General features: G+C 42.8%; 1 protein-coding gene across 1 annotated transcript; it reads left to right on the top strand.

The window, feature by feature from the left end:
* The first annotated feature begins 5313 nt into the window (after positions 1–5313).
* On the top strand, positions 5314–12184 carry oaz2a (ornithine decarboxylase antizyme 2a). Its single transcript, XM_057053162.1, is given in 6 exon segments — positions 5314–5561; positions 8969–9035; positions 9037–9117; positions 9951–10123; positions 10337–10422; positions 10942–12184. Coding segments are annotated over 6 exon segments (558 nt in total). The 5' UTR covers positions 5314–5541; the 3' UTR covers positions 11073–12184.
* Positions 12185–13684: the final 1500 nt, after the last annotated feature.

The following is a 13684-nucleotide window of genomic DNA, read 5'->3' as shown; positions in this document are numbered from 1 at the left end:
TGGATGATGGATGGATGGATGGACGGACAGATGGACAGACAGACATACAGACGAACAGATGGACGGACGGACAGACGGGTTGGTGGATGGACAGACAGACAGACGGATGGACAGACGGACGGGTGGATGGATGGATGGATGGATGGATGATGGATGGATGGATAGATGAGTGGATGGATAGATGGATGAATGGGTGGATGGATGGATGGAGGGATGGATGATGGATGGATGGATGGATGGATGGATGGATAGATGGATGGATGGATGGATGGATGACGGATGGATGGATGGACAGATGGATGGATGGACGGTCAACAGAAACACATTCATTTTAAGGCTTGATAACGCTGGACTCCTGCGACTGTGCGTCCACAAAGCTCAGGAAAGACCGACGTGCGGGTCACAATCCAGAGGGGAAGCGGTTGGACGAGAGCAGCATAAACACACAAGCGGAGCGACAGCACGGGAAGGGTCGGTGTGGGAACTGGGCCTTGTCTTTGTCAATGAGTTTTAGAAAATAGACCCTGACTCCTGCAGACTGGTGGGTTCCCACCCAGAGCCGCTACAGCAGCAGTGGTGTCACATCCACTTCTTCATTGTTCTCCAGTTTCCTCTTTGGTTTCTTTACCCCTCCTCTGCTCTGGTCACGTTCTCTGGAAGGAGCTTTCCTCGGGACGTGGCCGGGCTGATACGCCGGGTTCCCACGATCTCCTGCCCTTCCTGCAGACTTACTGCTTGTTCACTGTTCAGAACAGGAAGAAGGTGCAGCCAGGCCAGCGCCTCTGCCTGGCTTCTGTTGTCCTTAACAGTGAGGGAATATGTGGAGGGCTTCGCTTCTTCCCTGGAGCAAATTACCCATAAATGGAAATAAAGTGGCAGGAAGCATTGTTGCCCGATTATGTTTTATTAGAACAGAGCAGAAGGCAACAAACAGGAAAAAAGAAGCCTGATGAAATTAATCATCTCAGATGAGGAATTCTTTCTTCCTCAAACAGGAAGACGCATCTGGTTTTAAATGGAGCACTGCCTGAAGATCAAACTCAAAATGTAGCAGAAATATTCATGTTTGGGGAAACTTTGACCTTTCCCACGAAGGATATTTACGTGCATATTTTTACATATAATCATGACAGAGAATAAACACTAAAGGCCCTTTAGTCTAATTGAGAGATAAATATTTAAAAATAGGTCAAACACTAGTTTTACGACAAACAAACTGACATGGAATAGATGTTGAGGTTTTAATTCAATTGGTTAGCATCCAGCTAACCAGGAAGCACTACAACATGTTTTTTTTTTCTTGCGATATTCCGATGAAGCATCAGTGTTTATCCTTTTTTGAGCCTTTTGTATCACCGGATTAAAACATAGTTAATAACTCAAAATCACAGGGGATGATAGCTTTCCGCTTTATCTGCGCGGAGCAGGTGGCCTTGATGCTCTGTGTGCTCTGAGTTTTGTGCTCGGTTAATTAAAGTCACTCTCCATCCCGGTCTGGATACGTATTTTTGGGGACACGATAAAACACAGAGGACTCATAAGTGCTCCACCAGAGACAATAAAAGTGCTGCTGCATTCCTGCTCGGCTCTCGTAGCCTGGTAATAGCGGCGGCGGCGGGCTATGCCAACTGGCTCAATGAAGGAGTTGTGTAACAGTATAAAATATTAATATTACTGTACTTCCTCTGGCTACGGATCAGGTTTTTATTATTATTTATTATAAGTAGAGACAGAGAAAAGTGAATTAAGACTGGAAAATGTATTTTGGATTAAATATTCATGGGGCCAACATACAGGCTGAAGCTGAAGGTCTGCTGTGTACAGACGTACTGGATGGAGGAGGAAAATGGGACAGCAGGACTTACGTAAGCACAGAACTGCGAGGCGAGATAGGCTTCTTTTAGAATAGACTGTCAGCACTTCAGGCATCTCCAGTCTGGAGCCGGCTGAGACATCACCCTCTTGTGCCCGTACATTTCTCGCCATCATGGTTTTGAGGAGGTGACACAGGTGTGTCACATTCATACCGAAGGTGCTGCCAAAAATGAACAAAACTGGGCAGTTTTGCAGTCATAACTAAAGCAGATGTTTTGCATTGAGACATCAGTTCTTTAACCCTCATGATGCAATGTGTCAACTATCCACTTTTTTTTGTTTTTTTTATTGTCTTACATTATTCAAACCAGAGCAGCTCATGATACTTATCCAATAACAAATAAAACGAGGAAGTGGAAGAACGCAGAAAAATTCAACCACACCCGAGAACGGAGACAAAAACTAGACACCACAGGCTAAACCTCTTCTCCGCGTGACGTATTAATGTGCATGTAAACAATTCAGAAGCTGCTGAGGAACAAAAGCAGACAAATGTCCCTTCCTGTGCTCTCACTGGGCTCCATTGTTAACCAGGACCTCACCCACAGCAATCATCCGTCCACCGGCGGTCTGGTAACAGCCTCCAAGATTCACTGTCTTTATAAACTGACATTAGGTTCAGTTTCAGGGCTCCACACACACACACACACACACACACACACACACACACACACACACACACACACACACACACACACACACACACAAGCTAACTCAAACGTCCTCATTGTGCACCCGTCTGATCTTTTGTAATGGAGACGGTTAAACTACAAGCACGACACGTGAAGACACAAGTTCTGGTCCCAGTTCTGGATCCTATGAAACACGTGTTTCGAAGACACAATGTGCACGTGTGAATATAAGATATTTTGGTGATTTAAAAAAAATAAAGCCAACAGCAGCCATTCGCCTCTGTGACACATGAGGACAAATAACATGTAAATGGATATGAAGGTGTCTGGTATTATCTGATGAAATGCCAGAATGTTACAGAAAGCTTAGAATTATGTCAATCAGCCTCACATTTTATGCTAGAAAAGGCTCTGAGCAGTAACTCAGATTGAGCACCTGCTGAATATTTCATCCTCAAAGCAGGGATACGGTGTCTCGTGCTTCACACTGGTCCTTCGTCGTTGGCGTGAGGGGATCGACAGACAACACCAAATACCAGGTCAGCCGTGTTCCTCTCAGTTGAGACGGGCTATCGAGGTGGTGGACTGAAACGTGAGATAATTTGTTTTTCAGCGAGCCTCTCGCGTACGTGTCTCCTGATGCTACACAGGAGCCGCTAAAGTGCAACTGAGGGACAGTTTGTCCTGGAAACTAAGACCTTTAGTGATCACCTGAGCCTGAGAACAAGTTCAGACTGCTTCTTTTCGCTGCTGCAATGAGTTAAGATAAGGGGCCTGCTTTCTTCATTATATAGCTTTTTGTTCTCTTTTTCTGTAAAATATTTTTTATGCTTGAGGAGTCTTTATTGGACACTTTTATCCATTTACAGAGGTGGTCCTGAAGTGCAGTATGTGATATCATGTTAAAGTATCATATTAGCATTGCAAAGACACCCTCATGATTTGTCAGGAAATGAAGAGGTGAACTGTTTGACTTATCTTCCACCCACCACATCACTCCCGCTGGTTCCTGATTAAGTTCCAGAATGAGTTCAAAATCCTTCCTTTAACTCTCAAGGCCATCCACAAACCTAGCCCTCCGTAAGTGTGTGACCTCTTTCATGGTGCCATTCCCTCCCAAACTCTCTCTCCTCCGTCCATCCCTCACCTTTACGTCTTGCTCGGTGACCCTGGGTGTTGACCCTGATAACTTCAATATATAAATAGAACATAATGTAGGCAACAGATAAGGAGCATCCTAACCAGCGAATGCTTCAGCGTTTGCACAACGCCACCACATTCCCTCTCAACTCTTGTTTTTAAGCCAGTCATGTGAAAACCTGAGCGATCCCTCTGTTTTTAAACACACATAGAACCGTGCAGGGAAACAATAGCTCAGCAGAATTCTTTGCATTACTGGAAAAAAACTGGGTCTTAAATGTGGTCTGACCCCATCAATATCTGTTCTTCTACTCACAGAGGTTGTTGTAACTGGACTTTCAGAGTACATTGTATTGACAATAATGTGAGAAAACCATTCATACTTTTTTTTTTCATAAATTAACTTGTTGACTCAGAGGCTGTATCCATTTATATATAATACCTTGTATTTAAAGACTATTCAACAGCTTGATGCTGTATTTGGAAATACTTGTAAATTAATTATGTATCAATGTTACTTTTATGTCCTGTGATGAACTGATTTCCCACCTTTTTCCCAGTGACTGAGGGGACAATCTATAGAACCAACAGTATAGAATCATGGATTCAGATATAAAACCTGTCTCCTGATGGGGCTTTGAATCATTTATGCAGATCTCTCCCTCACTGTTACATCATGAGGGTGCTGGCCTGTGATGGACTGGCAGATGGTACAGAGTCCCAGGTGTCCCCTGGTCACCCAAGCAAGCTAGACTGGAAACATTTATGCTGTGATGTGCCAGGATCAAGTAGCTGCACTGGGTGCTATCTTGTTACTAATCCAGTAATCTGTTTGGCAGAGATCCTTTTCCATTCCTCCTTACATAACAATCTCTATGTTTAAATTCAAGATGACTCCTGGCTAAAAGCCGTAGAGGACAGACAGAAACAGTCAGAAAAGAGGATTCTGTGATGTTGCGTGCTGATCCCCAGAACAGTCAGAGGTCAGGGTCAAAGAGAGACTAAAGTTGGACCTTTGTGAATTGTTTTGGACTGTGATCCTCAAAAAGCTTAATTGTGTGACTGATTGGGTGCATGAGTGGCTCAAAATTCAGAGTAGCTGTGTGTGCTTAATACACAGAGTAAGTCAGGACATACATGAACTAATACTTGAGGTTACTGGTTTACACAGAGGTGGCCTGTAAAACAATTTCGTTGAGGCAAGAGTCATATTAAGTAAAGAAAATAATAAAGCTGTGGTATTCATAGCTACATAATGAACACTTATTTTATAGACAAGTCAATATCGCAGAATAGAATCTTAAGAAAACAATATAATAAAGATCTTCAATATTTATTAAAATGTTTACAAAAAAACCAAAAGCTAAAACAAGTGGCCACAACTGGGAACTGAAAAGAGTGTGTAAATAATTCTCTATTAAACTAAAAAGTGAACCTAATTTATGGCTTTAAATATTTTTTAAAGCCATAAATTAGGCTCACTTTGGCTTTTCACAAAAAAATGATGTGATTTTCTATTTTTGGTTTATTTTTGTAACGGTGAAAACATCCAATCTACGTGAAAGACACAGAGACCAAAGTTACTTTTACGGTCATTTGCTTGTTTACTTTCCGAGGAAAGCGTGTAAAACTCGAACTTCCGGGTCTGGATTACCCACAATGCCTGTTGCCTGTATAAATACTTTGTCGAGCTGCTTCCGAGAGGAAAATTTTATAAAGAAGTCTTCGGAACAGTTTTATTGCTCTGTTGGACGACTTTTGACAACAACGGCATTTTCTTCCAAAGTTCTGTCTCCGTTCACGGATGGTGACGTTCCGTGTTGAGTTTTTGCTGGATAAGAATTGCATTAATTGTCAGTAAACACCCGAAAATCCGTTTTTCCCTGAAGCTAGAATGTTGAACACCGGGAAAAGGTAGGAGGATGCAAGCGATCTTTCACAAAAAACACCTTGGTTGTTATTGCTTTATGTCGTGAATATTGCTTTTAACGTCACGATCAGGGTCGGAGTCGTTATGAATCTGCAGAGCTTTGCTCGTTAAAATACCTTGACATTGTGGAGGGTTGATCTTAGACGGTAGGGAAGCAGGACTTTTCTGTTTCGACATGCAGAGAGAGATGCAAAAGATGAGTCCTTATTAGAAAACATTCTGCGTCGTGCACGTCGTCTTTCTTCTCTCTGGATACAGCGATGCATACGGAAGCCATCAGAATAATGTCGGTCTCCAAAGATCGAGTCAGAGACACAAAAGAGTCGTTGCATGGTGTGTAAACCAGGATGATCTATGGCTCTTTAAGATTTCCAATCAATCTCTTTCATCACAAACCTTATAATGGCGTTTGTAACAATATGGAACATCTAGAATTCAGGATACAAGGTTCCTTTTCCCACCACTCTTTAATCTATCGAATGGAAGATCTCAGGTTCACAGTATAAAACTACTATTTATTCTTAAGTAGTTTACGAACAATGGCCTTTTATCTAGTTTATACAAAGGTGAAAGCTATTTTGAATATTTTACCTTGTTAAAAGTTTTGTTCATCGTCAGCAAATGTGGTAATTTCTTAATAATATTGAAATTATTATGAACTTGAGCTATTTTTAGGTTTTTGTAACATCCTTTCTTTGTGGCAGTTTCTTCCTCTTTTGAATATTAATTATTACGTTTCCTCCCTTAAATCACCAGAATCACCAGTTGTTCTCCTTAACTTGGGGATATTTTGAGTCCTACTTTCACTGTTTTCACTTAATTTGTACAACTTAGAAACACGACTGTACATTGTGTGCTTTTCTTGATGCAGTCAAGCGGCGACTGCTGCTTTATTTTCTGTTGAATGCAACGATTGTCCCTTTTGCAGTGTTGCATTTCACTACTTGGATGTTGTTTTACTCTGGTCCTCTTTGAGTTTTATAACTCGACATCATAAAGACACTGTCGGTCACTGAGAGATTATCTCTCTGATGCTGAGAGGCTTGCAGACGTCCACTGACGCTGGGAGCCAGAGCGCAGTGACTATATTAGCTCTGACTGTTATGGTCCTGTCAACTGAAGGCACGAGCTGGCCTACATTTACATGGGATTATATAACCCACCTCCCCTTCACCAGTTCATTTAAGCATCAATTGGGCATATGTGTGTGCCTGCACGGTATCTGCAGCTGCAGTAAACAGCTGCATTACCTCACCTGAGCTACCTGAGTGTAAATATAGGGCACTGCTAACTGGTTGAACCTGTTGGTGGTTTCTGTGAAATATATTCAAACATTTTTTAGTAATGCAACAACAGGTACAGCAAAACGAGTGTCCCAAGCCAGCCAGTTTCTGCCTGTATCTAAAGATGAGATACTAAAGCAATAACATGCACATGGACAAAACGCCTCCTACCTACATCATCATAATTGTTATTGTTTTCTCAATGCTCCAGCATCATTTACTTAGAGATAAATATTGTGGTAGAAACATGATCTGCATTAGTGTCACACTCTGTTGTTTTGTAGTTGTACGATATTAATCTAAAGCTAGTTTTGTAACAAGAATATTGTCTTACTGTTGTGTTAAATTATGCCTCCTTGTTAGTCACATACTTCCGCCTATGCATTTGTTTCATTTCCTGCTCTTTGCAGCTGGACAGGAAACGACACAATTGCTGATTTTTACATCAAAATATGTATATAATACATTACAAAATATGGCACACTCATGACACATAAACAGTGGCGGGAGCGACTATGGATGCTGGATGCTACATTGAGTCCAGCCATCGCTAAGGAATCAGCATAGAGCCAACAGCAACGTCCAGCTTTAGGGCGGTGGCGCTGGGCAGTTTACCACCTGGGTTGAAGAGGAATCGATTGATAGATGGATGTTGATGTTGTTTCCTGTAGGTTTAGTGGTGTTTTTGAAATTCCTTGTCCTAGCTAGTAGATGTCTCGAAAAGGCCCGATGCCATCGCACCTAGCCCTGCTTTTGTTATTTACTATTTGAGAAATGCGGCGCAGCATCAGGGCGGTGAAAATGTCAGCGGCCCTCTGTCGGCACGCTGACCCTGAATGTTTAGTGAAAAGCTGATTCCAGTGCATGTACATGTCAGCTCCAGAGGTCAAAGCTACAGGATTTTATGTGGACTCCCCTTATTACCACATAAATCACCACATATTCTGTCCAATTCATCAGGATGAGTCTGACTATTGGACCTTAAATTTCTATACTTGACAACGACGCGCGCTCGGCTGTCGTGGCGTCGACTCTAGTCTTTCATTGGTCACTTTCTAACCCATATTCTGTTTTTGGAGTCACCTCCCGACCCATTGGGCCGCTCCGGGCGGCGCAATCGTGCAAGGAGAGATGGTCTGAGTACAGTGAAATGTCAGAGGACGAGAGGTGTCGCCTTTCAAAACAAGCTGGCATTTCTATCAAGGACAGGCTCTCCTGTCTGTCTGGGAAGGGGAAGATGGAAAAAGAGGTCTTGACATCTTGGCTGGCGCACTTATCTCTTCCTCCATCTGCATCCTTGAAACATTGAAGCCGTCTCTGAGTTTTGTTTTCGTGGGACAACTGTGTCTAATGCGCTTCGGGGATCGCTGCCAACCGCGTATTTAAATTCTGTAGCGGAATTCCAAAATATAGCGGGTGCCTCTGCCTGTTAGCTGATGAGCAGGACTCTTTTTATTTTAACGCACAGTGTTTTCTGTTTGAAAAGTCAGAGAGAAAGCATATTCGTAGCTGTGATGGGAGCAGGCCTGGAACAGCCAGCTTTGTTTTTCAGCTCCTGTTTTGTTTTGTTTTGTTTTGTAGCTGTGTAGACCAGGTTGTCCAGGTGACCCTTCCCGGTCTGCTGGGGAAGCACAGCTGCACTCTCATAGAAACGCGTTTGACCCTCCTCAGGGGCATCAATCAGTGTGCAACACGGCATCAAATATTTAAAAAACAGCCCTTCTCTGCCACTTTTTTCTCTACTCGTCTTGCATGTTCACATCTGGCTCGACGTGCTCGATTGAAACTCTAAACGCCAAAGATGGGCGTCATCCAGCGCCTCCTGTGCTATTTGCAGAGGTGTTTACAGGTCATGTGCTCATTTATGGGTCATGCCTTCTACTTTACACTCACCCCATCAGAAACTGCTTTCAACACCAATAGAAATAGCCTTCTTTTTAAATAAAAATTCATTTACTTAAGAGATTTATTCGAGCCTGAAAACAAAAATCATCTACATCGACTGTGTTGCATGACTGTTACACCACAATATGTAATTAGCACTTTGGATGGTGGTGTGCAGATGTACTGGAATAGTCTACTGAATTTTCTCTTTTCTCTCGTTTCAGCTCCTGGTTAGCGGGGTCTCGGGTGTCCAGCTCCATCCCTCAGTCTCCAGGGCCTCTGTGGTGCTCCTGATGCCCCTCACCCACAACTGAAGATCCCGGGTGGGCGAGGGACAGTCAGGGATCACTCCCTCGGCGTGCTACTACACAAGGTGACGAGGAACGCAACCTATCAAAACACCTCTTAAGCTTTGGGATCTGTACCATCCATCCTGTACAGTGCTTTAGCATTTTAGCTTAGCAGAATGCACATATAATGATTAATTGATTGATCAGAAACCTTTATGTATGACTTGCCTGAGGTAAAACACCAAACATTTATAAAGGAGAGTTAGCAGGCGCATCCTGTTTACATTTGGTACTTAAGTTAATGATTTAGCGTTATCCTCCAGCTAACACTCTCTCTGCACTAAATACCGGAACAAAGTGCTCCCTCATTTGGCTAAATCACTATTTTAGACCTTAGATATCCCTTAATCTGTTTTTTACTCATCGTGGAGGACAGATTAATTCACCTGGATTCCTCTTGGTAGGTTCCGGTTAGAGCACACGTTCAGCATTTAAATGGCACAAACAGAAAGTAAAATGTTACGTTTCATCATTCCATTTACATTCTGTGGAATTCACTGTACAGTCACTGTACGGTATTGGGCAGCATTCGAGCGTGCACGCACGTGACATTTTGTACCTTGCACATGTAACTGTCCTGGGATTAGAGATTTAGGATCGACTGATCGGTCCCAACTGTCATTACAAGGTCTTTATCTGTCCTGGTCGTCTTCAAACTTCATCTGCTCGTGACGCGGAGCAGAAACCACTTCCTCCTGTGTGTCAACATTTTATTCATTTCCTTGTTTGCGTCTTGTGAGGCACAACAAAGCCAGTGTTGTTAACAGCTGCCTGAATTTTAGGGCAACGTTAGCTAGCCACCCCCCAAAAATTCCAAAATAAAGTTAAATCCGGGTCTTTGTTCTGTTACATCCAGGATGAGAAACTAACCGTGACACAGGCCACTCCGGTGAGCGGGAGCGTCTCTTTTCTCCGCTTCCACTACCAGCTGAGCGAGAGCCGCTCGACCTTCTGGGAAACGGTCCTATCAAAAGATAGCCTCTTCCTGGAGATCCCTGCCGGGACGCTGGCAGAGGGGAGCAAGGAGGGGTAAGAATACATGAGGGTTAGTCTGGTGCTCTGCAGACTAACCAGTGGTGGCCAATCGACCACTTTGCAGACGCACCGCTGCATTATTATGTAAAGTTGCAGTACTTATGTAAAAACCAGAAAATCCATGTGCATCATCGACCCCCTTCTCTCTCTCTGTGTCTCTGTGTCTCTCTCTCTCTGTCTCTCTGTGTCTCTCTCTCTCGTCCTCAGGCTGACCGCTCTGCTTGGGTTTGCAGAAGAAAAGCTCAAAGTTAACCATGTGTTCCTATGGTTCCATAAAAGCAGAGAGGACCGACGTAAGTGCTCGTGTTATTGTTGCTGCAGAACAATATTAGAAATCCTCGGGCCTTGTCAATAACGGGTTGCGTTCAAACACACTTCAGATGTCTCACAGATGTGGCTGTGAGACATCTGCTTTAAATTATGCGGGAACTTTATTCTTTTATTTGGTTGTATATGAGAGCATTTCCAGATTGGTGTTGGAAATAAATCAACGAAAACAAAAGTCTTGGAGCCGCCAGGCTGGTACAGAACACACCCAAACAGCAGAAGAATGCAAAGATTACTCCATGTAAACAAGCCAAATGTTCTGCACATACAGCGAGAAACAAACCGAATTATTATTATTCCTCAAACATTTATTTTAGAAGCAATTAAACATTAAAACAATGTTGTGCTATTATTGTAGAATAGAGTGAAATAATGTTTCTGACTCACTGTTGGCCAGTTAATCCTCAATTGATGGAAACGGGTCAAACCAGTTTAGCAGACATTCAGACGTGTGACGTTGGAACTTGTCTTTGTTTGCCTGTCAGTGTCGATCATCAGGACGTTCCACTACGTGGGCTTTGAGATGGTGAAGCCAGGTAACCCCATGGTGCCGGCACGGCCTGACCTGGTCTTCATGGTTTACTCTCTGGACAGCAGCAGCTCGGACGAGGAGTGACCGCCACACTGCCTCTGAACGCCCTCCCTCCGATCTCCACCACTAACCCACAGGTGTCTTTTCATCAGCCCCCAGGGGAACCCAGTTCAGCATATCTGACCTCTGACGCCGTCAATCTTTCCTTCGACACTTTAGTCACAGAGGTTTTCCAAGCAGGCAGCAATCAGGGAATTATGGGTCAATACGTTTGAGCTTTGCATCCTGGTAGACCGTCGAATGCTTGATGTGTTGAATTTCTCATTAAAACCTGTGTTTTCATGTCTTCATGATGTATGCTAAAGCATCATTCCATTACTCTGTTGATGCTGTGATGGAACGAACCCCCCGCACAGTCATATTGAAATATTGACGAGCTTAAAAGGGGCCCCCATTTGATCAAATTCATTGATCACAAGCTAAATGATTGTTGTACGATCAATCAACCTACTTTGGTTGAAAGTATATATTATTATATTTGAATCGATCCCTCTGTTTTTGTGCCTGGTGTTTTTGAGAGGTCCCTCAAATGTCCCGATCCCAGCTGATGGGCACAAACTGGAGCTGGTGACTTATCGACCAGTCCCGTCAGCACCGGTTGAACGCTGGTTTGAAAGGAGGCTTTTTGTGCCCGATCAGGAGTTTCGTGTTGTAGATGTTTTATGCTCGAGTCTTACCAAATGTGTCCGTTTTCCTGCACTTCAGATCCAGACCCAGAGCACTTCAGGTGATCACCTAAATAGGCAGTCCTGTGGGATTAGGTTTTAATTTTCGTGAAACACCAAAGAGTCATTTCTGTTTGTTTTTTTTGTTTGTTTTTTTTGTTTTTACCAAAACCATATTGTACATCCTTTTAAACCTGTTTTTCCTCTTTTTCTGCTACGCCGGTGTTGGGATTGAGACTTTTCTGCATGTTTTCAGGTTGTTGATACTGTTTATCCTGACTACATGCTGTTACAAAGGTTTCCACACATGAATTTTTCAGAGCTCTATTTTTACGTATGTACACTGCTCGACTGTTTACTTTGATAGTTTTGTTGTTCTGACTTGATTACTATGACAGAAGTCCACACTTGTATACTCTGGAGATTTTTTTTTGTCTTTGGCTAAAGAACCAATAAAGTCGTCTAAACGGGTGATTTCTGTCGCTTCTTCATGCGCATCTGTGAAAAGCGAAAGTTTGCTGTTGCTTCCAAGAGATGTAGGAAGCTTTCGCTGATTCAGGCGCTGATCTCTGGCAGGCTTTCTGCCAAGCCACCACCCCACCCCACCCTGAGTCAGTTGATTTAGAGGTCTATTTTCAGTCACTGGGCCAGTGAGTCGTAATCGTCCACTGAAATGGCAGTGTGACCTCGAACACAGCACCATTCATTCTGCTCTGTGCTCATCACCATGGATTCAATTCAATATTTCTAAATATTCACACTTTTGTTGTAGAAATGGGGCTCGAGAAGTAATGAGGTTGAGCAATGACGCTATGTTTGACGCTACGCCAATCTGTGGAGTCAAAGTCTCCACTCATGACCTTAATCCTCAGACATGCCATGCCATCCACTCCCCGTTTCTCAGAAAACACATCTATATACAGTCTGACCTGTGATCCATTAGGCAGAGATAAACCTGGTCAGTCAATAACTAATCTGCTCTCTAGAGACTTAAACCTACTGAACGAGTGTAAGTGCCAGAGTGAAATCTGTCTTTGCGCGCTTCACTAGCACAACATGTCTTGACAGGACGAGTCCTGAGGTGATGAACTCACCACTGGGTCCATTTCACAGCAGAGGTTTTATTCTGGTACCATTAAAGGATGATAGTGAAGACTGAAATGTTATTCTCAAAATTAAAGGGAATAAAACAATAACATCATTGAGCAACTTATGAATTATTTTATCATCCCATGATAAACAACCACAGTCTCCTGGAACCCTCTCTGGCCTGCACAATAAATATTTAGGCCAGCTGCTATCATAGCACGCATTAATCCTAATCCCACATGATTTATACTTAAAAGCCACAAATTATATAGATCTTTTTTCCCGGTATTGGCATCATCAGAAGTGACTAGACTTCAACAGAGGTTCAAATCAAATTATTTAAACCTCCCGAAGTATTAAAATAGACTATATCTCCTAATTATTGTCTATTTCAACCACGATTTAAGAACACAAGTGTGGTTTCCTTTCATTGTAATAAATGGCTAGTACATCTGTCCGTATTCAATTTCTGCTGCTGGTTTGGGTCAGAGATTGGAGATCCATTCTTTTAACTTATCAGATCGGCACCTCTGTAGACCTCAGAGTTGGAGTCTTCCTTTTAGCAGTGAAAAAAATGAAAAATGTTTAAACATCTTTAGCATAAAAATCCTAAAGTATACTTTATTTTCTGTGGAATTTATTGGAAAGTTGCCTCGTAGAAAGAAGTGAACGCACAACAATGGGTAAAGCGCGCTCTCTAGTGTTTATAAATATATCATTCCCATCCCCAGCAATTCCAGCTTCATGTGGGATTTTAGCTGCTCAGTACAGTTTATAGTTTATTTTATTTTGCTTTTCTTAGATAATTTTAAGGTTCGAACGTTTCTGCTGCTGCTGCGCGGACTGGGCGTCATTGCATGTTATCTCTCCCTACCCCATTCA

This window comes from Takifugu flavidus, chromosome 13 (genome assembly GCF_003711565.1).
Source record: "Takifugu flavidus isolate HTHZ2018 chromosome 13, ASM371156v2, whole genome shotgun sequence".
Taxonomy (NCBI): Eukaryota; Metazoa; Chordata; class Actinopteri; order Tetraodontiformes; family Tetraodontidae; genus Takifugu; species Takifugu flavidus.
This window is presented reverse-complemented; position numbering and strand designations above follow the sequence as displayed.